This window comes from Chrysemys picta, chromosome 1 (assembly GCF_011386835.1).
Source record: "Chrysemys picta bellii isolate R12L10 chromosome 1, ASM1138683v2, whole genome shotgun sequence".
NCBI classification, from domain to species: domain Eukaryota; kingdom Metazoa; phylum Chordata; order Testudines; family Emydidae; genus Chrysemys; species Chrysemys picta.
Window position 1 is genome coordinate 151,932,797 of NC_088791.1, and position 23,219 is coordinate 151,956,015.

The window sequence follows — 23,219 nt, forward strand, 5'->3', positions numbered from 1 at the left end:
GGTAACAAAATGAGTCGAGGGTGCTTTTGGGAAACTGTCGTCATCCGTCCATCACTCCCGCCCTCCCTCCCTGAAAGCGCCGGCGGGAAAACAGTTCGCGCGCTTTTCCAGTCATTGACAGCGCGGACGCCACTGTACTCCGAGCATGGAGCCCGCTGCGACCATCGCTGCAGTTGTGGCCGCTCTCAACGTTTCGCAGCTTATCATAAAGGTTTCCCTGAGGCAGATGCAGAAAAGTCAGGCGAGGAGGCTACGGCACCGCGGTGATGTCCTGAAGTCTGAGAGTAGCACAGACCTGTCAGAAAGCAGGCGACCCAGCGCCGAGGACATCACAGTGGCAATGGGTCATGTTGATGCCGTGGAACGGCGATTCTGGGCACGGGAGACAAGCACTGAGTGGTGGGACCGCATAGTGCTGCAGGTCTGGGATGAATCCCAGTGGCTGCGAAACTTTCGCATGCGGAAGGGAACTTTCCTGGAACTTTGTGAGTTGCTGTCCCCTGCCCTGAAGCGCAGTGACACCCGGTTGCGAGCTGCACTGAGTGTACAGAAGCGAGTGGCCATAGCCCTGTGGAAGCTTGCAACGCCAGACAGCTACCGGTCAGTCGCGAACCAGTTTGGGGTGGGCAAATCTACCGTGGGGGTTGTTGTGATGCAAGTAGCGAAGGCAATCGTTGATGTACTGCTGCCAAAGGTAGTGACCCTGGGAAACGTGGAGGCGATCATAGATGGCTTCGCAGCGATGGGATTCCCAAACTGCGGTGGGGCCATAGATGGAACTCACATCCCTATCCTGGCACCGGACCACCAGGCCACCCAGTACATTAACCGAAAGGGATACTTTTCCATGGTGCTGCAAGCACTGGTGGACCACAGGGGACGTTTTACCAACATCTACGTGGGATGGCCGGGCAAGGTTCATGACGCTCGTGTTTTCAGGAACTCTGGTCTGTTTAGACGGCTGCAACAAGGTATTTACTTCCCGGACCACAAAATAACTGTTGGGGATGTGGAGATGCCTATAGTCATCCTCGGGGACCCAGCCTACCCGCTAATGCCCTGGCTCATGAAGCCCTATACTGGCGCCCTGGACACTGAAAAAGAACTCTTCAACTACCGGCTGAGCAAGTGCAGAATGGTGGTGGAGTGTGCTTTTGGCCGTCTCAAGGGGAGATGGAGAAGCTTACTGACTCGCTGTGATCTCAGCGAAACCAATATCCCCATTGTTATAGCAGCTTGCTGTGTGCTCCACAATCTCTGTGAGAGCAAGGGGGAGACCTTTATGGCGGGGTGGGAGGTTGAGGAAAATAGCCTGGCTGGTGATTACTCACAGCCAGACAGCCGGGCGATTAGAAGAGACCAGCGGGAAGCGCTGTGCATCCGGGAGGCTTTGAAAGCAAAGTTCCTGAGTGAGCAGGGTAACCTGTGATTTTATAGTTTGTGTACTGAGAAGCTAAACCTGCCCCCGTTTCTTTACCCAGGTAATGTTGACTATCCTATCCAGTTACATACCCCCTTCACCCCCCCTCCAACACACGTGTCGAAATAAAAATAGTTCTACTTTGTTAAAGCACACCGTTTTCTTTAATACTGTTTTAGCGGGAATTTTTTAAAACTGGGACGCAGACTGTGGTGCGGGGCGGGTCTAGTGTTGTGATGCGAATGCAGCTTCTAAACTCAAGGATTGACAGGCTCCGCTGCGGTGGGATGCTTGTTTCAACGGAGCCTGTCACCCCTCCTGATCGGGACTGTGTGTATGGGAGGTCTATTTGACTTTGTGGCAGGGGGAGGACGGTTACAGATCCCATGCTGTGTGGCTCTGTGATCCTGTCTAAGGACCGGCGCTTAAGATCTGTAACTGCCCTCCCCCGCCACAAAGTCACAGAGCAACCCACCCCCCCCCAACATTACATCAAAACAACCTCCCAGACTAACCGGGGCAACTAGTCACTGCATCACTGCACTGTGTATGTGCCCTGCTGCTGTGCCTGCCCCCGACTATGTACCCTGCCAAAGGAGACTGTCCTGTCCAATTTCCAACCCCCTTTCCCCTCCTCCTCCAAAAGAACATGATTGAAACAGTAGTTAACAGAAACGAATTTTTTATTATCAACTACACATGGCATTGGGAGGTGAAACTTGGACGTGGGCTTGTGTCAGGCAGGAAGGAAAGAACTTTTCAAATTTTGGGAAATGAGAGCCTTCTGCTACTAGAGCTCTCTGCAGGGGTGGAGTGAGAGTTAGCAGGGACTCTGCCGCCTCTCCTTCTTTGCACTTTGGGTGAGGTGGGTATGGGACTTGGTGGCGGGGGAGGGCGGTTAGAGATGGACTGCAGCGGGGCTCTGTCCTCCTGCCTCCGTTCCTGCAGAACATCCACAAGGCGCCGGAGCGTGTCCGTTTGCTCCCTCAGTAGTCCAAGCAGCGTTTGAGTCGCCTGCTGGTCTTCCTGCCGCCACCTCTCCTCCCGATCCATGTTGGCTTGGTGCATTCGGGTCAAGTTCTCCCGCCACTGGGTCTGCTGTGCTGCCTGGGCTTGGGAAGAGGCCATAAGCTCAGAGAACATGTCCTCCCGTGTCCTCTTCTTCCTACGCCTAATCCGCGCTAGCCTCTGGGAGTGTGATTCCAGGCTAGGTTGTGAGACAGTCGCAGACGGGGCTGTGGAAATGGGAAAAAGGGAGTGAATTCCTCTGAAAGATAAATGTAGTTGTGAACAAAGAACATAGTCTTTCTCTGTGAACAAGACCATGCACAGCACCTTTCACATGCGCACTCAGCACAAGGTCGAATTCTCGGCCTTCGCATTCTGTGCCTGGGGTCTTGAACAGCACATTTGAGAAGCGAGGCAGCACAACGGAATTTCTGTTGCAGGCAGACATGGTAAGCCGTACACTTGTGGCAGTTTAAAACTTTTATATTACCACTGGCCTCATTTCACATTTAAATCAATGTCAGTCCCTGCTGCCAGCAATCCGGCAAGCGGGAACTCTGCCCCTGTCCCACCCCCTCGCGGCTGTCCCCGGGAATGATCCCTTTCGGCTGCCCCTCTCCCGCCTCCACCGCGTGGCTGCAAACCAGCGGTGACAGTTCTGTAAAGGAACGGGAAAGCAGTCCCAACACTAACATTCCCCTACCTAATTAAAAGCAGGTCACCATGGCCGACATCACCCTGATGAGGATCTCCGAGAGCGACAAAGAGAGAATGCTCCGGGAAAGCCTCCAAAGACCAGGGCCGTATGCCGCCCTGCTGTGCAGAGCAATGATCCCCGAGTACCTGATAATCTCGTGGCGCGGCAACGTGTCGTACTTCGGAGGACCCAATAAGGCCGCTCTCCCCAAGAACCTCATGCAACGGCTTTCAAGTTACCTCCAGGAGAGCTTCATCGAGATGTCCCAGGAGGATTACTGCTCTATCCCCGCACATATAGACCGCATTTTACTGTAGCTGCAGTAGCAGGGAATACACAGTAGAGCGGCTTGTGCAGGACAATCACTGAAAACCGGACATTGCTAGATTTCTTTTCAAAACTTGCACTGCCCCTTACTAAACCGTTAAGCGCCTAGGGCACACTAATCATGAACAACCCATTCTTTTAATTGTTAATATTCCTGTTTTGTTAAAAATAAATGTTTAGATGTTTACAACACTTACTGGCTGATCCTTCACCAGATTCTGTGTCCGGGGTAATGGCTGGGGACGCTTCGTAGGGGATCTCTGTAAGGGTGATGAAGAGATCCTGGCTGTCGGGGAAATCAGCGTTGTGAGAGCTGCCAACTGCCTCGCCCTCCTCATCTCCTTCCTCATCTTCCCCGTCCCCTAACATGTCTGAGGAACCGGCCGTGGACAGTATCCCATCCTCAGAGTCCACGGTCACTGGTGGGGTAGTGGTGGCGGCAGCACCGAGGATGGAATGCAGTGCCTCGTAGAAACGGGATGTCTGGGGATGGGATCCGGAGCGTCCGTTTGCCTCTTTGGTCTTCTGGTAGCCTTGTCTCAGCTCCTTGATTTTCACGCGGCACTGCGTTGCATCCCGGCTGTATCCTCTCTCTGCCATGTCTTTAGAGATCTTCTCGTAGATCTTTGCATTCCTTCTTTTGGATCGCAGCTCGGAAAGCACGGACTCATCGCCCCACACAGCGATGAGATCCAAGACTTCACGATCAGTCCATGCTGGGGCTCTCTTTCTATTCCCAGACTGCATGGCCATCACTGCTGGAGAGCTCTGCATCGTTGCCAGTGCTGCTGTGCTCGCCACGATGTCCAGACAGGAAATGAGATTCAAACTGGCCAGACAGGAAAAGGAATTCAAATTCAAATTTTCCCGGGGCTTTTCCTGTGTGGCTGGTCAGAGCATCCGAGCTCGCACTGCTGTCCAGAGCGTCAACAGAGTGGTGCACTGTGGGATAGCTCCCGGAGCTATTAGCGTCGATTTCCATCCACACCTAGCCTAATTCGACATGGCCATGTCGAATTTAGCGCTACTCCCCTCGTCGGGGAGGAGTACAGAAGTCGAATTAAAGAGACCTCTATGTCGAACTAAATAGCATCGCAGTGTGGACGGGTGCAGGGTTAATTCGATTTAACGGCGCTAACTTCGACATAAACGCCTAGTGTAGACCAGGCCTAAGATTCACAGCACAGAATCTTGCCTTCTGAATTTTGTAGGAACTTAAAATCCAAACCAGAATCCAACATGGATGAATGTTAGTATCAGTTATTTTAGTGAAATGAGTTTACTCCATCCCTGGAGAGCAGTTCAGTCTCCCTTCTACGGCCCCCATCCACTGCAGGATATGAGCATTTCACAATCTTTAATCTGTCTACCCTCCCAACACACCAGTCAGGTAGGGAAGTACTGTTATCCCCACTTTACAGAAGGGGAACTAAGGCACAAAGAGGCTGTTTGACTTCCCCTTCGTCATGTAGGAAATCCGTGACAGACCAGGCAATTGAATCCAGGTTTCCAAAGTCCTTAGCTCATGCACTAACTAGTCAACCACTTTCTACTGCTTTGGTACTGAGTGCCAGATTGTGGGGGTGGTTTTGAGATTTGAATCCTGGTCCACTAGGAACTAGTCTGAGACCTACCGGTTCTTCTATTTTTTCAGAGGGGCTACCTAGCAGTCTTCAGATGGTGACCCATTTCAGCCACTACTGACCTAGGTCAGATTCTAACCAATGAGCTAGAGGAGAAAATGCCATATCCCAAATTTAATCCTGATAATCTCTCTGATTATGCTGACTGCAGATTGGTCTCATATACAGAGTTTGGATCTAAATCAGAATTTTTCTCAGGTTTGAGGTTATATGAATCTGAGGTTTGTTGGGGATCCATTGTAGAGAAAGAGAAACCTGGAGCACAAAAATCAGCTCTGTTAACAAACATTGCTAAAATCTGAAGAGGCTGGGATGTAGGATTTCAGTTCAGGTTCATGTGATAGAACTTCAGCTGCTGCACTGATAACCTCACCTTGTATATTGATAACCTCACCTACCACACTGATATCCTGATCTTGCTCAGATTTTTCTTACAGTAGCTGCTCCTCCTTACTGGTACTATGTACAATTAATACATGGCACTGGTCAGGATAATGTGTTCTTCATGCAAGGGAACTCAAAACATGCTATTAGCCACATTCATTCCCGGTGTAACTCAACTGAAGTCAGTGAATTCCCACTGAGATGGGGATTTGGCTTTATGTGCCCATAATACTGCATTGCTAAAGGATCCCAATTAATAGAGAAATTCATACTTAGAATGTAAAACAGATTTTTTTCTCATTTTTCTTAATTGGAGAAGAAAACACACATTAAGCTGATTTTCACATGCACACAAACCTTGGCACAATCTAGGGAATACCCTTGTGTTGCAAAAATAATACCTCTAAAGTCTTCTTCCAACTTTTAACTAAAATGTGTATAGCATGGTGAATAAACCAGCTGCTTAGTATGTCTGCAGTACTATGTTAAAGTTGTAGTTATTCAATATTTCAATTAACTCTTTGCCACTGATACGATTATATATTAATTAAATCTTCATAATGTTTCTAAAGTAGAGATAGAGGAATATATTTCATCAGATATTTCTTTTCATACGTATGAAAAGGCCTGCCAGAAAAAGACATGCAGAGCTGCAGAAAGATGTGCTATCTCTAAAAGGAAACGGCTCTAGGAAAAACGGCCAGCTCTTTGAGTCATGTGCAAACATTCCATCTTGTTCTGTGATCCTGTTAGATTTCACAAGCTCAGTAGGGTTGGGCTAGCTCAGGAGGGGAATCTCCGCAACCCAGAATTGTAAAAAACTGGAGTTGGTGATGCAGTAGGTGGCACTCTTTTATTTTAGTCAGTACTGTGACGATGCCTCAGTGTAGTGCTAAGGGGCGCTTTGCTGTTGGAGGTCACATCTTTTGGCTGAGACATAAAGCCAAGGTTCTAACCACTTACATTATAAATTCTGGTGATGGTTTGCTTAAGAGATGGAGGGAATTAAGCAGCCAGGCTTGCCAAAGAATAACATAAGTATCTGGATTCGCATGCAAAATTCTTCCTGCAGTTTCAGAGCAAGATGATAGTCTTCCTCCACGGTTGCGTGGCATTGTTGTGTGCTGTGAAACAACAGACACATCTCTGCCTGGAGGTGAGTGAAGCAAGTCCTAGGAATGCATAATCAGTGTGTCAGTACAGCTCTTCCAGATCAAGGGTCCTATATCAACATAAGATATTAAGTATTGGTTTTACATGGATCAGCTAAACAAAGCAGTCAAGGCTTCCTTGGTTCCCCCTTCTCCGTGTATGTGGGCCGGCAAGCCCCATGGAGCCTGGGCTGAGTTGCCTTTTTTAACTTAATCATGTAAATAACTCACTCTTGTGTAGCCTGGCTGGTTTAATCTCTGTCCTTTTCCTAGCATAGCTCATTCCCCGCGTGTTAAATGTTTTGGATCCAAGCGACACAAACCCTGTTGATGCTGCCTTATATAATGGAAAACTGAATAAGCCAGTGATTTTATTTCCCTCCATTGGGCCCCCTTGTCAATCACAGAGAGGCCTGGAGCAGAGGGAGCTGTGCTAGCTGGCTCTAATGGTTGGACTTGAGCAATGGCAGGGCACAGGAGCCACAGTGCTGAGTGACAGGAGGCACGTCAGTGGCACCACATACCAGTCCCTGTCTTTACTGCTAATGTAAACAATGGTGGAGAGCTGCAAGCCCTGTGGGTGTGGGGAGGGGTCAGCTGTGCCCCTGATGGGCAGAGATGTTTGCTGCATGACCTGCCATTTGCTTCCGCTCATTTGAATTCAGAGACACGCTCTGTGATGTTGCTCTTAAGTGAGCAAGGAAAGAAGGTGGTGCTTTTTACTAGATTCCTTTGTCTTTCCCTCTTTTTACACTTCTCTCTCCAGTGTTCCCCCTTTTTATTTCTTGCTTGCTCTCTCTCTCCTTGCTCTCCCTTTATCTTTCTTTTTTTCTCTCTCTCCTCCTCCCCTCTCTTTATCAGAGAAACATAAAATTTACCTTTGTCTAATCTAGGAATTTGGTCCATCTATCCCAGTATCCTGCTTCCCACAGTGGCTAATACTGCATTCAGAGCTGCATACTTCAGAGGATGGTGTGTGTGTATTTGGCTAAATGTACAATACTTTACAAGAAGGAAAAGAAATCCTTCCTGCCCCTTCAAGCCCGTTATGCCCTGAAGCCTGAGGAGCGATTCCTCATGTCATTCATTAAGCTTGCAGCATAGCTTCAGATGTTATTAGTACTCATGAAATTATCCAGCCACAGTGTTTGAGTTGACAACCTCCTGTGGCTGTGAATTCCACAGGTTTTCCAAACACTGCAGGAAGGTGCACTTCCTTCTGTTTGCTCTAAATTGACTGGCGTTTAATTTAATCACCTCTTATTCTCCCAAGGCTGCATAAATGCAGTTTAGCTGATGACCACGGTTTCTCCAATGTACAGTATGTTTCTGTGTATCACTATGCAATTACAAACAGCACTCAGAAAACCTGCACTCGGTTAACAGGTGTATGCCTTTCAAGAACTTAGACTAGATGACCCGGGCAGTCCCTTTTAACCCTCTGATTCTATGATCTTTTTGTTGGTGATTACAATCGATAGTGCCTTGGGCATTCAGATATTCTTCAACATCTGAGACAGGAGGATGATCTTGTAGTTAAGGCACTGGACCAGGACTCTGAAGAGATAGACTTAAGTGCTGGTTCTGCCACAGACTTCCTGTGTGATCTTGGACAAGGTACTTAATCTCTCCGTGCTTTGGTTTCCCATCTGTAAAATGAGGATACTAATGTTTCCTTTCTCCCCGCCCTCTGATTTGTCAGTTTACATGGTAAGCTCTTTGGGGTGTGGACTGGCTCTGTTTGTACATCTGGCACATTGGGGCCCTGAGCTCAGCTGGGGCATCTAGGTGTTACTGTAAAACAAATAAACAACAACAATAATAATTACCTCTGGGCACCACAGCACAGGAAGGCTAGTAAAACAAATAAAACATGCAACTCAGTAAGAGAGAATGCAGCTGTCTTTACCCTGATCAGCTACCCTGTTTCCCCGAAAATAAGACATCCTCCGAAAATAAGGCCTACTTACAGTTTTGCCTCTCGTTGTAATATAAGGCATCCCCCCGATAATAAGACCTCCCCGATAATAAGGCATCCACCGATAATAAGGCATTTTTCATTTCTGAAAAATAAGACATCCCCTGAAAATAAGACCTAGCGCATCTTTGGGAGCAAAAATTAATATAAGACACTGTCTTATTTTCGGGGAAACAGGGTAGCAGACGCTTCCTGTCAATTACTGGGGAAACACTTCAGGACCATGGACAGTACTGTCTCATTTGAGGACCCCTGCTTCTGGCCCCTGAGGTTGTGCCCCCTTAGCAGTTCACCAGCGCTGGCCTCTAACAACCTTCATGGCTTGAGGCAAGAGGTATATTTATGAAGCCAAGGTGTTAGCTGCTCTTTTTGTTGCTGATAGTGGTGGGGTTGATAATTTGTTTCTATTATAGTCTTTTAAGCTTCTGTTTCTTTTATTCTGGACAAAGTGACAACTCAGCTGGTATGAATTCCTGATGCAGCAGCTTCAGCAGCAGTGTCTCTTTAATACTACCCATTGCAGCTAGTTTTTATTTCTGTTTGTTTATTCAGACTTTAGCTCTGATCCTGCAATGAACTGTGTATAGGCAGGATCTTGCGCCCACACAAAGCACCACTGAAATAACAACCATCAAACAGAGAGCAAAAATCACAGTGTTTGTAACTAACTGCCTATAGATACTCAATAAATCAGCAGAAAAATAATGACAACTCAGGTTTTCTCTCAGAAGCTCTCAGTTCTCTGAGCTGCTCCCTCGTTGCTGAATTAGGTTCTTAAATTGTCCATCTCCTGGATCATTGCCCTCAGTTGCCCCCATAGGCATGGTACGGGACAATGTTCAGTGCTCCAGGCACAATGCTGTCTGAATCCATAGTGGAGTAGGTAATTTACCCTGTTGCTTACCTGTAACCTCAACTCTTCACTCTCCGAGCTAGTTCACACTGAAGATGGAATATCAAGGCTTGTTCCGTACAACAGTGAACTAGCTGTTAGTGCAAGGATGTGACCCATTGTCTGATAGCCCCCAGCAACAGTCTGCCAGTTCGTTTGGACTGAGTCTATAAGGTCAAGCTCTTATGTTTATGTGAGCTGGGGTCCAATCTTTATGGTAGTGATTTAGATTTAGAAATTGACTCAAAAGTGCCGAGTGACGCAGTTGGTTGATGCATGAGGTGACTGTTTCTCAGGTGTTGGGTCCTGACCCCAAAGTGAGTCACCAAGTTGTGTTCTGAGGTAGTCATGGCATTTTCTGTAGATTCTAAACTCCTTTACTGTATACAAATAAATCTCTTTCTACCTTACCTGTAAGCTCAGAAAACCTGAAAGTAAATAACGGCAGTTACTGAATATATAGCACTGGGCAATGTGCAGTTGTTAACATTTCAAATAAGAATGTATGAATTAGATGTTTTTATACATTTATTTTCAATGTAAAATATCAAAAAATGTTTGCACTGGACTTAAAAGCCAAGTTTGGCCATATATGGAGCAATGAAAATAAATTATTAAGCATTTTTATTTTTGTTTTATTGGCTGAAGATGAGCAAAGGATTATGAAGGGTGAGGTCATCAGTAAAAAGAAATGTGGAGATTGCAAAAAAGGGTGCAGATTGGGACTGAGGTGAAGTGACAGAGCTATGCGAGTAGGCCCCAAGAAATACATCTGCATGAGGTGATGTGGGCCAGGATTGAGATGCATTGGCAGACATGTATGGAGAGCCCAGGACTGGACTGGAATAGCAGAGAATGTTGTGAGCCAGGATTGAGAGGCATTGGCAGAACTGTGTGGTAAACTTGTTCAGTGTATGTAGCTTGTGGTAATTAGGGCTGGTTGTCCCTCAATTTTATTAATACCAATTTCAGTCAAAATTATTTAAAATTTCCTCAAAAGCCTCTTAAAATAGTTCCTGTCAAACATGGAAAATAACAAAAATGTTAATTTTAAAAACTATCAGCACTGGGTTTGTTTTCAGTGAATTCCCCCCTTTCCTCCCCACAACGGTGCAGCAACAAAAAATAACTCCCTGATGGTCTGAGAGGAAGGTGCAGCTGACCCTGATTGTCATGAATTGGCCTTAAATTCCAGTTGACTTTGTTATGCCTAAATATTCAGAAGATAGGTTTGTGGGAGAAGGTGACTGGGAGGAGTGGGTCTCTCTTATGTTTGTGTGGCTAGGGAGTGTTCATGTACATGCTCAGGGAAGGAGATCAGAATGGCATGGAAACTGCCTGCTGGGTTAGATGGGCCACTGGCCTGTTCCAGCACAGCAGGAAGTCAGGAACTACAGACCAGAATAGCCCAATGGTTCCTATAGTCTGGGATCCTAGAGAGAGCTGAAACCTGTCACTTTAAGAAAAGTTTTGTGCAACAAGGAAAAAGTTATCTATATTTAAAAAAAATAAAAGCCAACTGCAGTCATTAAAATGGATTTCCAGAAGACTGGGAGAAAGGGAGATTAAAAAATATTATGATTTCTGTCACGACCATGTTTAAGCTGGGCCATTAAAGATGCTATTGTCTGGCCCAGCTGTTTCAGAACAATTAGCTGTGTGACAGCCAGGCAGGAGGATAGGCTGGCTGCAGTCCCTTTCCTCCTCCCTGCCACTGCACCGCACACTCACACCCACACATCCCCCACCTCCCTTTGATGAAAGCTCTACCCTCAAAACTGCAGGCAAGCTAACAAACCAAAAAACCCACCCTGCCCTCTAAATGGGGGGGGGATTAAAAAAAAGCAGCCTTTCCCCACTGTCTGCAGGGAGCTGAGATGTCTCCTCCTCGCTTCCCTGCTCCTTGGGGGGCTTTGTGATGCATGAAACAGCAGGATCATGTATGTAGGCCCAGCGCATGCTTTTCTGTGCTTTAGCTTCCACCTCCACAACAGCTTGTTAGCTTCTAACCTCTGCCCTCAGCTCCGCTCCTTCCTATGTGAGCCTCAGGTGGCTTGGACTGAGGGAAAAGGAAACTGACTTCCCCAGGAATATAAATCACATGGCCTTGCTGGAAGTCCCCCCTCCTTTTTCTGCCTTGGTTTTTAACAACGATGAATTTATTGGTTCTCCTTTCTTCTGTGTGTTCTTTCGGAACTGGACATCCTTATACAGCTTCATCAGTAAAACCCTCAAATCAAGCTCTCCTGTGTTGAGCCGGAGGAGGTAACAATGCTGGCATATGCACTTCTGTGGCATATTCCACCCCAGAATCACAAAGTGCTTTACAAGCAAGATGACCCTTAGTCTCCCCATGAGAAGGATCAGTATCATCATCCCCATTTTATATGTGGTAAACAAGATACACTGAGAAGTGGCTCCACTGTGGTCCCAGTATGTTTGTGTCAAAGCAGAGGAATGAACCCAGATTGCTTATCTTGTAGTCCAGGGATCACTAGATTGGGTGGTAACACTGATGTAGTATACATCAAATTCCAGACTGCTCTTTGCAGCTCCATCATTCAATCTGAGTCCAGACCAAGAAAAGTCAGCCTCTCCCAGAAAGAAAATTTAGTCTCCATATACTTTCAAATGTGGTTCAACTTTGAAAAGTGACTCTGTAAAGATAACACTAGGGAGCTGTCTCTCCATGATGACAGAGCAAATCTGATCTTTTTACAAATCAAGGGATGTGTGTTTTTTTCCTTCGCTCCCTGTCCAACAGCTTACCCAGGGATCTGAAAGCCAAGCTGGATTCTTTCTGGTTTGCCCATAACCAAGAATAAAGATACTGCTGACAAAATTGAGTTAATAATTATGTTAATGATGCATGAGTCAAAATGGACCCCAGTTCTCTGTCTCTGGGATGTGCTGACTTTGGAGCTCTGACAGGTGGAAAAGGCAGTGAACATTCATTTTAGTGACTAAGGTCAGGAGATCTGACTGGCATACAGAGAGCCAATCTATTGAGAGGAGATGCATTTTTATATAGACACTTTTCAGAGAAGAACTGTACTTTCAAGGCTGAGTTTCTCTAGGGGACTCTTCTAATTCACCCCCAAACTACTACCACCTCTCTCCTTGCATGAAATGGGAGTTCATTCAGTTCTGGGTTTCCCTCTGTGCTACTTCAACAATAGGCCCCAACCCTAACCATAAATGTTCACAATCATGTAGCGTGCAAGGCGATCTCAGAATTTACATCCATTCAAGACAACACTTCATCTCATTTGTTCATTAATAGACCCTATATCGGGTACACGGTCTGAGAGAGAAGTTTAGTCTCTTAACACTTCCAGTGTGTGTTCCTCTCCCTACACAGTACCTCCTAGGAACGAGAACCTCCGTCTCCCCAGAGACTAATCTGAGACTAAAATATCTGTAGCTGAACTGCTCGGGGCTATGATCTTGTCAGGGCTTGTAAGATAGGTTATGTCAGTACTTGGATGGGAAACCTCCAAGGAAAATACAGATTGCTATGGGAAGTTGTACTGTTGAATCAGTATGTAACAACTTCTGAGGTGCTGTTAAGGGTCATTGTGCTACTGGAGGTGCCATCTTATGTGATGGAAAACCATGGTCATTGGTGGTCATTAAAGTTCCCATGATATTTTTCATAAGAACAGCGGTATTAACTTCAGTGTGTTGAACAAATTCCAATAGCACTATCTCCTTAAATCCCCCAGCAGTTTCAGTTACATATGGTATTCTTCTTCATTTCTGATCTTAAAGTGCTGTGCTGGGTTTGTGTGTGCTGTTATATCATTACTGCTTTCCACATGTATAGTATAGCACTTTAGGACCTTTCTCAGTGTAAAGCCCTTCATTTTTTATCATTGTTATTTATTTAATAAAACTTGGTATTCCTGTGCTTCTTGCCAATGTAGCAGACCATAACAAATCCTTGGTCACCTAGGATTACACAGTTGTCATGCCATTGCACAGTAAGACCACATGGCAACAGCGAAGATAGACCTCCTGCTCCCAAAGCTCAGGTCCTTCACTCTGAAGCTAAATGGGAATCTCCGCTGGCTGTTGGCAGTACAGAACTCATGACACACAGTTGAGCAGTTCTGATTCCATATGCTAGAGCTATGGCTACATCCCATTCAGCTGATTACCAATTCTGTCTTGGGTAGGTTCCCTTTACTTTAGCTTTTCCCACTGTCTGTCTCCCAAGCTCTCTCTCCCAAAGGCGCCCGTTTAGGCCATATGGGGAGTGAATGCATGTGAGTCCAATTACTCCACCCCCATCCCAGCAGGTGCTGCTTTCTAGGAGGCTGGCACATACCTTCTGGCTGGGGCCTTTTGACAGTCTTGTTCCCTGTCTGTGTCCCCAATGATGCCACCACACAGCCCATAGTCAGCAAAAGGGGTTAAATAAAAGAAAGGTAAAGAACAACTTCAAGCAGCTACCTCCAGGATAGGGGCCTCTCTTACTTCAGAAGGGCCTGGGAGCAGCAGTGTCCACTTCAGAGTTCGCTGAGCTCCGGTGCCGCCAGCCTCAGTTCCTCTCCCCTTCAACTCAGGGGCTTTCTGCAGGCTCTCAGTCCTCTCCCCGTGGCTGGAAAAGCTCAGTGGGCTGTTTCCTTCCCAGGGTTGCCTCCATCTGAGTGGAATTCCCTCTAATTCCTCCTCCACTCCTGGCATGATCTGCAGGTGTGTCGGGGCAAGGCTACTCCAGTCCAAAGCAGCTCCTTGCCCCCTTCCATGCTAGAGCAGGGTTTATATACCCCGTCACACCTCCTCCCCCCACCTGTGAGGGCCCATGGGCACAGTTATCCATCCACAAGCACAAACATTCATCTGTCATTTACCCCTGGGCACACATGCCAACCAGACAGCACCTCTAGCCTGCCCTTGGACACATTTGTCCACCCAGTGGAACAGCTGCCCATTCTCGGGCACTGTCACCTGGTCATTGGCACAGCTGCTTGCATACAAGTACATTTCCCTACGCACAGTCACGGGCCACCTTCCCGGGGGCACAGCTGCTCACTGGCTTACATAGCCCAGTTCCCATGCACACTAAGACAGCTGTCAACCCACTGGCACAGGTGCTGCCATCTGCCCTTTTGTACAGCTGCCTACCCAGAGGCACAGCTACCTGCAGTCACAGTCGATCATCTGCCTTACATTTGCAGTTGCACGGTTGTTGGTACAGCCACCCATTCTTCAATATCACAATGTTATGACACCCCAAATACTTTCCGGAGTCTGATGGTGTTCCAGAACCTGTGCTATGAAACAGAGCTAGGAACATGCGACAAGGCTAAATCCTCAGTTGAGGTAAATCAGCATAGCTCAATTGTATTGGGCCTTGGGTGTGCATGTGTAGTTGCTGTGACACCACACTACTCCTTCAGTACACGTGTGCACACACACAGAGCTATGAACATTTTTCCAATGCCCCTCAGTTCTGTCCTGCAGCATTCTCTGCTGTTCTAGTCCTGGGCTCCCCACACAGCTCTGCCAGTGCCCTTCACTCCTGCCCCGCGGCCTCCCTGCTATTCCAGTCCTGGGCTCCCCGCACAGCTCTGCCAGTGCCCCTCACTCCTGCCCTGCAGCCCACCCCCTGTTACCGCAGTCCTGGGCTCTGCCAATGCCTCTCACTCCTACCCTGCAGCCTGCCTGCTGTTCCAGTCCTGGGCCCATTCAGTTCTGTCACTGCATTTTGCTCCTAACCTGCTGCACCCCCTGCTATTCCAATTATCTCCTGAACAAAGATTGCTGTGCTGAACTGCACAATGTTTTTTTGCAGTTTGGATAAACATGCACTAGGGACCAGGCTGAGACCACAAATCTTATTTCACTTGTGCTGACTTAACTGGTGTTTGAATCTAAGCCTTTAGATGTGAAAGATTGGCACTGTAACCCCGTGCTCGGAACAGCCTCATCACACGGTCTCCTGCCCACCCTCTCTTCTCAGCTGAATAGTAGGATGTACACCAATTGTTATATGTCTCAAGAGTCTGGCTTGTTTGTTTCCAGCTGATTGTGACTCTAAAAACAGCTTTATTTAAATAATGCGTGTGAGCTGGTGTTTTAAAATAAGAGAATAATTAGAGAGCAGGAGGAGGGAGGAGGATATCAAATATTCATGTACTTCAAAGGAAATACAGCCTTCTTAGCTATCCTGTGGCTACAGAATATTGAAGGAATGGAATTTGTTGTAGCAGTTCATTGAGCTCCTCCATGTGCAGGCGCCTGAGAACTTGGCCAGGCAACTGTAATGGAGTTTGAGATGGGGGGAGAGAGAGAGACAGAGAGAGGATAGAAAGAGTGTGTGGAGGGGAGAGCACAAGTGAGAAGCAGAAAGGAAAATAGGTGAGAAGGAGAAGATGGGGAAAAGCTGGAGGAGAGGTTAGGTGTGAGAGCCAAAATGGTGGCTGAGAGCATATGGGGATAGACAGGGTGAATGGAGTGGGTGAAAAAGGTAGCTCCCTGGTCTAACTCTATTGAAATGGATGGGATGGATTTCGCTCTACCAGAGGAAGTGGGGGAGGAGAGGGAGGGAGGGAGTGTGTGTGAGTGTGACAGCCAGTATTCAGGATGGAGAGGGGAGAGAGTAGGGACTGAGTTGTGCTTGATGTTTCGCTTTGATGAAGAACCCACATCGCAGCCCGCGGCTCAGGCCATCGGGCATGCTGTGTCCGTGAATGCCAAAGCAGGAGATGGAGGAATAATTGATTGGCTGCAGCAGTCTCCCTGGGCACTGATCTGTGGGGAGGGGAGCAGTCCAAAAGGTACAGCCAGATGGTGAGCTCTAATGTGCCCATATTTATAGATGTCTTCATTAGGTGACATCTATGCTGGAGTCCAAGGGCAGTGCCTTTCCAGGCCCTGTCAGGGATGGACACGGCATGGTAATGAAGGTGAGAGCAGCCTAGGGCAGGGCAGGGGCTGGGAGCTCAGGCCCAGGGGACATGCTTCCCTATTGTAATGGGGTTGGGATGAGAGGGGAAAAGTGATCTGCAATGTCTAAGGCAGAAAGTCTCTTCATGGGGGAAAAATCCAAAGCAAAAAAAGCCCCAAGAATCTTTCCCATCCCCTGCTCCAGCATTCCCCCCATCCCAGCACCTGTCACCTTGCCCTGCTCCCGTCATCCCTGCTCCAACTCAGCTCTGACATCAGCACCCCAGCCAGGTCTTATCACCCCCACCATCACCCTGCCCTGCTCCTGTCACCCCTGCTATAACCCATCTCCTGCCCAAGCACTCCCATCACCCTATCCTGTTTTAAGCCAGGTTCTGCCCCCAGTTCCCTCTCCTGCTGTCTCTTCCATTGTACCCTCCCCTCCCCAGATCCCATGTAGATCTGGTCAAGAATTTTTCGACAAAACATTTGTTCCTCTGAAAATTCCCTATTGACAACCCCCCCCCCCCCCCCCGCATTTTTTTCATGGGGATGTATCTGTTTTTATTAAACTTCAGTCAGGAAAGAGTTCTCACTTCCAGGGTAGAATTTCTAGTCAAAATAAGGGACATTGACCCACACTTTCATGGCATGGTCATTAGAGCATTCACCTAGGAGGTGGGTAACACAGCTTTGAGTCCTTGTTCTGCTTGCCTCAGCCCAGGGATTTGAACCTGGTTTCTCACTTCCCTGGCAAGTGCTCTAAACACCAGGCTATTAGCTACTTTGGGTAGGAGGTTCTGACACTGCTCCTCCTGTCCCACTTCCTGGATAAAAAAGCATATAGGCAGCAATTTTGGATTGGGAACTTTTGTTGCAAGTATTGCCACAAACCACCATCGAGCACATCTCCAAACCAGAGCCTGATCCAGATTAGTTCTTCCCTAGACCTACTAGCCTCTGGGAATGTAGAGAAGCAAGATACAATCCCACACTCTTTATCCACTGCCCGTCTCCAGGCAAAATATCCCTGTGATGTCTGATAAGCAGCCAGACCTTTACATGGGCCGTGTGCAGAGGGACAAATCATATGAGGGCTTTCAAACAATATTCTGTTTACAGGCATTCTCAGAAATAAGCATTCATACAGGCAAATACATCCTTACAGGATTAAAGCCTATTTAACCAAAGCAAAGGAACATTAAATATGCCTAAAGTAGTTGTTAATGGTCCGGTTCCTCAAATCCATGGAGACCGGAAGACTCCAGGGATTGATAATAGTCTTGCAGTGCAGTCAGCAGTCCCTTTCATGACAGTGGAGTCCAGGTCAAGATTTAGGGAAACCCTGTGTGGTAACACTATGTAGCACAGGCTATGTTAGTCAGTCTGGGAGCTGAAAAGCCAGAGAGAACCATAGGATCTCTGTGTATACAACAGCCTCCCTAAAGAATCCCCTGTTATGTTCATTAGTGCCTACTCCTCTCTCCTCTACCATAAGGGACGCGACAAGGCTGAGGAGTTTTTCCAACTTAGAGTGCCAGTTCAAATCTGGCTCAGGTCAGTAATAACTGAAAGTGGTTACCATTTGCAGCCAGTATGAAATGTATTGAGGGTTCTCAGTCAAGTTCCTAGTGGAGAGCTGTTCACTAAAACGCCTTTAGTACCATCTGGGATTGGTTACATCAGAAGTCTGAACCATCCTCCCAATTGCAGAGGTGGTTTCTCTAGGTTGAGAGAGAGGCAGGGGCAGAGGGAAGCTTGAAGTTGATGTTCTCTGTGCTGTACCTATCCTGCTGGCTGGGAGAGGAATTCAGTCTCCAGTAGAGTGTCCAGACAGCAAGCAGGGCCGGCTCTAGGTTTTTTGCCGCCCCAAGCAAAAAGAATTTTGGCTGCCCCCCGTCCCAGCCCTGGGCTCCTCGCCGCACCCCCCTGCTGCCCCAGCCCTGGGCTCTCCCCACCCACACCCCCTGCTGCCCCAGCCCTGGGCTCTCCCCATCCACCCACCCACCCACCCCCCCTGCTGCCCCAGCTCTGGGCTCCCTCATTCCCCCCCACCATTGCCCCCCGCACACACCTCCTGCCACCCTAGCCCTGGGCTCTCACCTCCCCCTCCCCCACCTGCACCCTCCTTCCGCCGCAGCCCTGGGGCACTAGTAATTCGCTCCTACGGCAGGTCATTCAGCAGGAATTTTAGATGTGCACAGAACACAGACAGGATTGGTTCCCATATGGTTACAGAAGTGCAGTAAAGTGGAACAATTTTCAGCTTGTGTGATTGGAGGATATCTGGATGCATATTATAAGACTGTCCTACATAAATGAGGAAAAGTTGAGGTGCCTTTATTATTCCTTTGTTCCACTCTTTCTTTCTATGGGGAATTTGCCAATGCGATATCACTGTCTTCTTTTTAAACAAACAAACAAACAAAAAGGCAATGGCTGTTGAAAATATCAATTCCAGTCCTAATAACCACTGGGAAGCATTTCTTGCTCAATTTTATTCTACTTTTTCTACAGCAAGTTACATCAGTATATTTGATTTGGGAGAAATGAAGTAACAGCTGCCCAAACTGAGCTTGAGCACTCCTGAATTTTGAGGTGTTCAAATCTGGAAGGCAGGTGCTGGAGGGGGGCAAGGAGGCTGTGGCTCCGCGGAGGAGCACGGCAGCATGTATGCAGCAGTGTGTCTGGCGCTGCGCGGAGCCAGACATGCTGGTCTGAGTGGCATGGTAAGGGGGCTGGGAGGTTGGATGGGGCGGAGGTTCGGGGGGGCAGTCAGGGGCAGGGAGAAGGGGGGGTTAGATGGGTGGGGTTGCGGGGCAGTCAGGGGACAGGCAGTGGTTGGATAGGCATGGGAGTCCCGGGGATTTGTCAGGGGACAGGTAGGGGGTGGGGTCCTAGGGCGGAAGTTGGGGGGGGGGTCTCAGGAGGGGGCAGTTGGGGACAAGGAGAAGGGAGGCTTAGATAGGGGGTGGGGTCCTGGGAGGCAGTTAGGGGCAGGGGTCCCGGGAGGGGATGATCAGGGGACAGGGAGCAGGGGGGGGGTTGGATGGGTTGTGGTTTCTGTGGGGGGCAGTCGGAGGGGGTGGATGGTGGCAGGGGGGGGCTACCCTCCCTCCCTGTGGAGTGACCTGTTTTTTGAATGTTAACATATGGTATCCCTACCCTTCAGAGTGCAGCTCTCCATTCATAGCAGGCTGCAGCATGAGGTATCAGCTACCTCCCTCCCCCTCTTTCCTGTTGGTAGTGGCCAAGGGAATGCTGGGAAATGTAGTTCTTTCCCTGCTCCAGGGCTGGCTCTGTAGGCAGGGAGCTAACCAATGAACTACAGCTCCCAGGGCCCCCTGTTGGTTCTCAACTCCCATGCTGGATCCCTGCCGCCCCTGCAAATGGGCTGCCCCAAGCATGTGCTTGCTTTGCTGGTGCCTAGAGCCGCCCCTGATAGCAAGTGTGAAAAATCGGGACGAGGATAGGGGGTAATAGGTGCCTATGTAAGACAAAGCCCCAAATATAGGGATTGTCCCTATATTTCTATTTCTGGAGGACATCTGGTCACCGTAATCTCCAGGGGTGCTGATCCAGTAGTGCTATTTTTTTTTTAAATAAAGAAGCACTTTCCTCTCTCTCTTCATGTTCTCTTGAGAGCAGACTTGCTCTTTGTTAATGTCTTTCTCAGCAACGGGCTGTAGCCGTTAAGCTTCTTTCATTCTCTCTGGATCGCTCTGCAGGAAATGGACCCTGCAAACCACATCCAGAACTCCTGGGACCTCAGTGTTTCCAGGATCAGGCCCCAGGAACAAAGACCCCCAGAATGAAACATTAGGCCTCTTCTCCTCACTGTCTCTATGGTCACACTGGGAGGTGAATGGCAAGTAAATTTAGAGCAAGGAAAAGGGCGCTCCTGCTTTACACGGTGTGTATGTTGACCTGTGGAGGGTCATGAATCCATATTCCAGGTTGGATCTAAACAGGGCTGCATCATTGTAAGAATGGGAAATAACAATTATGGCTGTGTCCCAAGTTAAGGTAATGTAGAGACTCAGACCTCATGGTTAAGTAAATTGAATGCAGAGGAACAAAAAGGAGGGGCTCTCTATTTCCCTTCCCCTCTCTAGCATCCCCGTGTACTGCACAGTGCTGAAAGTTTGCCCTTCTCTTTGAAGTGACAGGAATTGTCCACTGTCAGAAGGAGGGTACTATAATTGTGCCTCTCTTTAAGGGCATCATTGTGGAACTGTGGAGTCCCAGCAATAAGAGGAATTCCTCTGATGCAAGAGCTGTGATTGTGCCCAAACTGTTAGCTGCTGCAGTTCTGAAATTAATGACATACAGTGGAGCCTCAGAGTGACAAACACCAGAGTTAGGAACTGATCAGTCAACCTCACACTTCATTTGGAACTAGAGACAAAACACAAAAACACACACACAAAAACCCACAAAGAAACACAGTACAGTGTTAAAAGTAAACTACTAAAAACAAAAGGAAAGCAGCATTTTTCTTCTTCATAGTAGTTTTAAAGCTGTATTAAGTCAATGTTCAGTTGTCAACTTTTGAAATAACAACCATAATGTTTTGTTCAGAGTTACAAACATTGCAGAATTATGAACAACCTCCATTCCTGAGGTGTTCATAATGTTGAGGTTCTACTGTAGTATTAAACCTGTACTGGTGTGTGTATGCGCATGTGCGTGCACACACACTGGGATTTTCAGACTTGATGGGCACTGTGATCTGATCTGGGCTGGCAAATTCTTTCACCGTCTGATTCCAAGGAAGAATGCCCTAGCAAAGCACACATTTGCACTGTTATAAACCTTCCCCTATTCATTCTTCCTTCTCCTTTCTCCTTATTGTCTAGGGAAGCTATTTGTAGCAGCTTGTTCACAGGTGAAATTACCTTGTTCCTCTGTGCTCCAAATCTCCTCTGTTAACAGAATAAATATTTGCTTTTTCCCTAGTTGGAAATATCTTTTTGTATACAAGACCTTTTTTCAGTTTTGTGTTAGAGAGATAAACCTTTGTACATGGTTTGTCAGAACAGGGACCATATCTATTTTCCTGTAAAGCATTAGAGGGCCATGCACACCTGTGGCTCTGTGTAAATAATCATCCTCTGCTTTATTCCTTTGTGTTGATACAATAATTAAAACTCCCCCCAGCCCCACTTCCCAGAACCCTTTATGATCTCTGTTTAGTTTTGATAAAATCTCAATTTCAATGTTGTATTCAAAACACAGACCTGCCTGAGGTCCCCCTGTAATGCTACTGCAGCTCCCCAGGATGCGCTGAGTATTAATTAAGCTGTAATCTCCCCCCACTGCTACCCTGTAAAAACTCATTCACTTTCCATCTCAAATTGTGGTTATTGAACACCGGAACCTGCTGTTCCTGCTGTTCACCATTAAAACAGTGAATACTCAGGATATGTTCTTCCATAGTGGAAACGTGTAACAATGCTGCTTCCCTCCCCAAGAGACGTGAGTGGGGATACAATCGAGATCTTCAGCACCAGGAAAGCAAGTCTCTACTGCTTGAGCTAAAGGAGTAACTGTTAGCTGGTGGCTGTAGTAGGCTCTTATCCCCTGTGCGGACCAGACACTAAGGCAAAATCTACACTAGGAGTGAGGGGTGTGATTCCCCTGCTTATGTACGCACACTCACGCTAGCTCTCACAGGCAGCGGCGGCATGGGTAAGCCTTGCCAAGTACATACCCACTGGTTTTAGATAGGATTGTCCTCAGCACTGCCCAGCCATGCCTCTCATGCCACTAACAGTGCTCCTGTGGCTACACTGCTATTTATACTTACATGTGTATGTGTACATGAGCAGGAGAATCACACTCCTAGACATAGCCTAAAGGGGTACACTGTACACTTAGCCAGCCTTTGAAACAACAATCCCACTAAGCCCAGCTAATTAAACTTATCTTTATTTGTTCATATATGCATATGTCTATAAAGCAGGCATTCTAAATGTCTCCCATGGAAGCAGACACAGCTTCTGGATTTGTTAAGAACCCAAGTGACAGGCACACAATCATTGCCAATTATGAGTAGTATTTTTGTCACAAGGCAAGTCTGAGACCAGCCGACTCTTGTTCTTAAATTGGTCTCAAGATTTTAAATGCAAGAACTCCATGTGTCAAAGGGGACATAAACCCTCCATACCACTGAGTATTTGTCATTCTCTTTCACTGTCTTTCTCTTATCAGCTGAAGGCAGGATATATGCCAATTCTCTTACGTCGAGAGACACTTGAATATTTATTTCAAGATGACTGAATGTGACTCTTAAAATAACAGATTTATTTAAAAATATGTGAGCTTGTGTTTTAAAATAAGAAAAGAATCGAAAGTAAGGGAGAGGAAATCAAATATTTATGTACTTCAAAAGCAAAGGAATATAATTTCAGTGGCATTGTTGCTAAACGACTGTTCATCCCGTGCCTTTGACTGACAGATAAAACAGTCTCATGTCAACTTGAAGTGGCTCCTCATATCTGTAACTTCTCCTTTGCAGTCAAGGCTCTGGCAGCTCCCTTCAGATGTCTCTGTGGGAGAGAAGCGAGGGAGATTACAGAGAGACAAAAATATCAGCCATTAATGTTTGCTTTGCTTGTTTTACTGCTGTTGGTGATGTTTTGTTGTTTATTCTGCTGCCTGAAAGATTATATGCCAGATCTAAAACCACAGTTCAAAGAAGCCCCAAAACTAGTTGCTTTCAGACAAGAGGGGGGGAATTTCAAGGAGTGAAGAACTTTGAATCCATAATATAAGCTTTAGTTTGTGAGCCCCTTTTCAATTTATTATTATTTATTTGTATTA

General features: G+C 47.3%; 2 protein-coding genes across 3 annotated transcripts in view; one reads left to right on the forward strand and one right to left on the reverse strand.

The window, feature by feature from the left end:
* Window positions 1-23,219, forward strand: part of LSAMP (limbic system associated membrane protein) — a 1,358,048-nt gene that overhangs the window by 437,587 nt on the left and 897,242 nt on the right. The gene's annotated exons all lie outside the window — the stretch shown is intronic.
* On the reverse strand, window positions 2,086-4,349 carry LOC135976587 (uncharacterized). Its single transcript, XM_065573166.1, has 2 exons — window positions 3,650-4,349; window positions 2,086-2,655 (listed from the first exon to the last, which is right to left on the reverse strand). The coding sequence occupies exons 1-2, from the start codon at window positions 4,224-4,226 to the stop codon at window positions 2,180-2,182; spliced, it is 1,053 nt and encodes a 350-aa protein (XP_065429238.1). The 5' UTR covers window positions 4,227-4,349; the 3' UTR covers window positions 2,086-2,179.

Bases quoted from the DNA above. Each gene is read 5' to 3' on its own strand.
- LOC135976587 (XM_065573166.1), bottom strand. From the start codon at position 4,226: ATGCAGAGCTCTCCAGCAGTGATGGCCATGCAGTCTGGGAATAGAAAG. The intron at 2,656-3,649 runs GTAAGTGTTGTA...CCATTTCCACAG, and splicing joins ATCTGGTGAAGGATCAGCCA to CCCCGTCTGCGACTGTCTCA.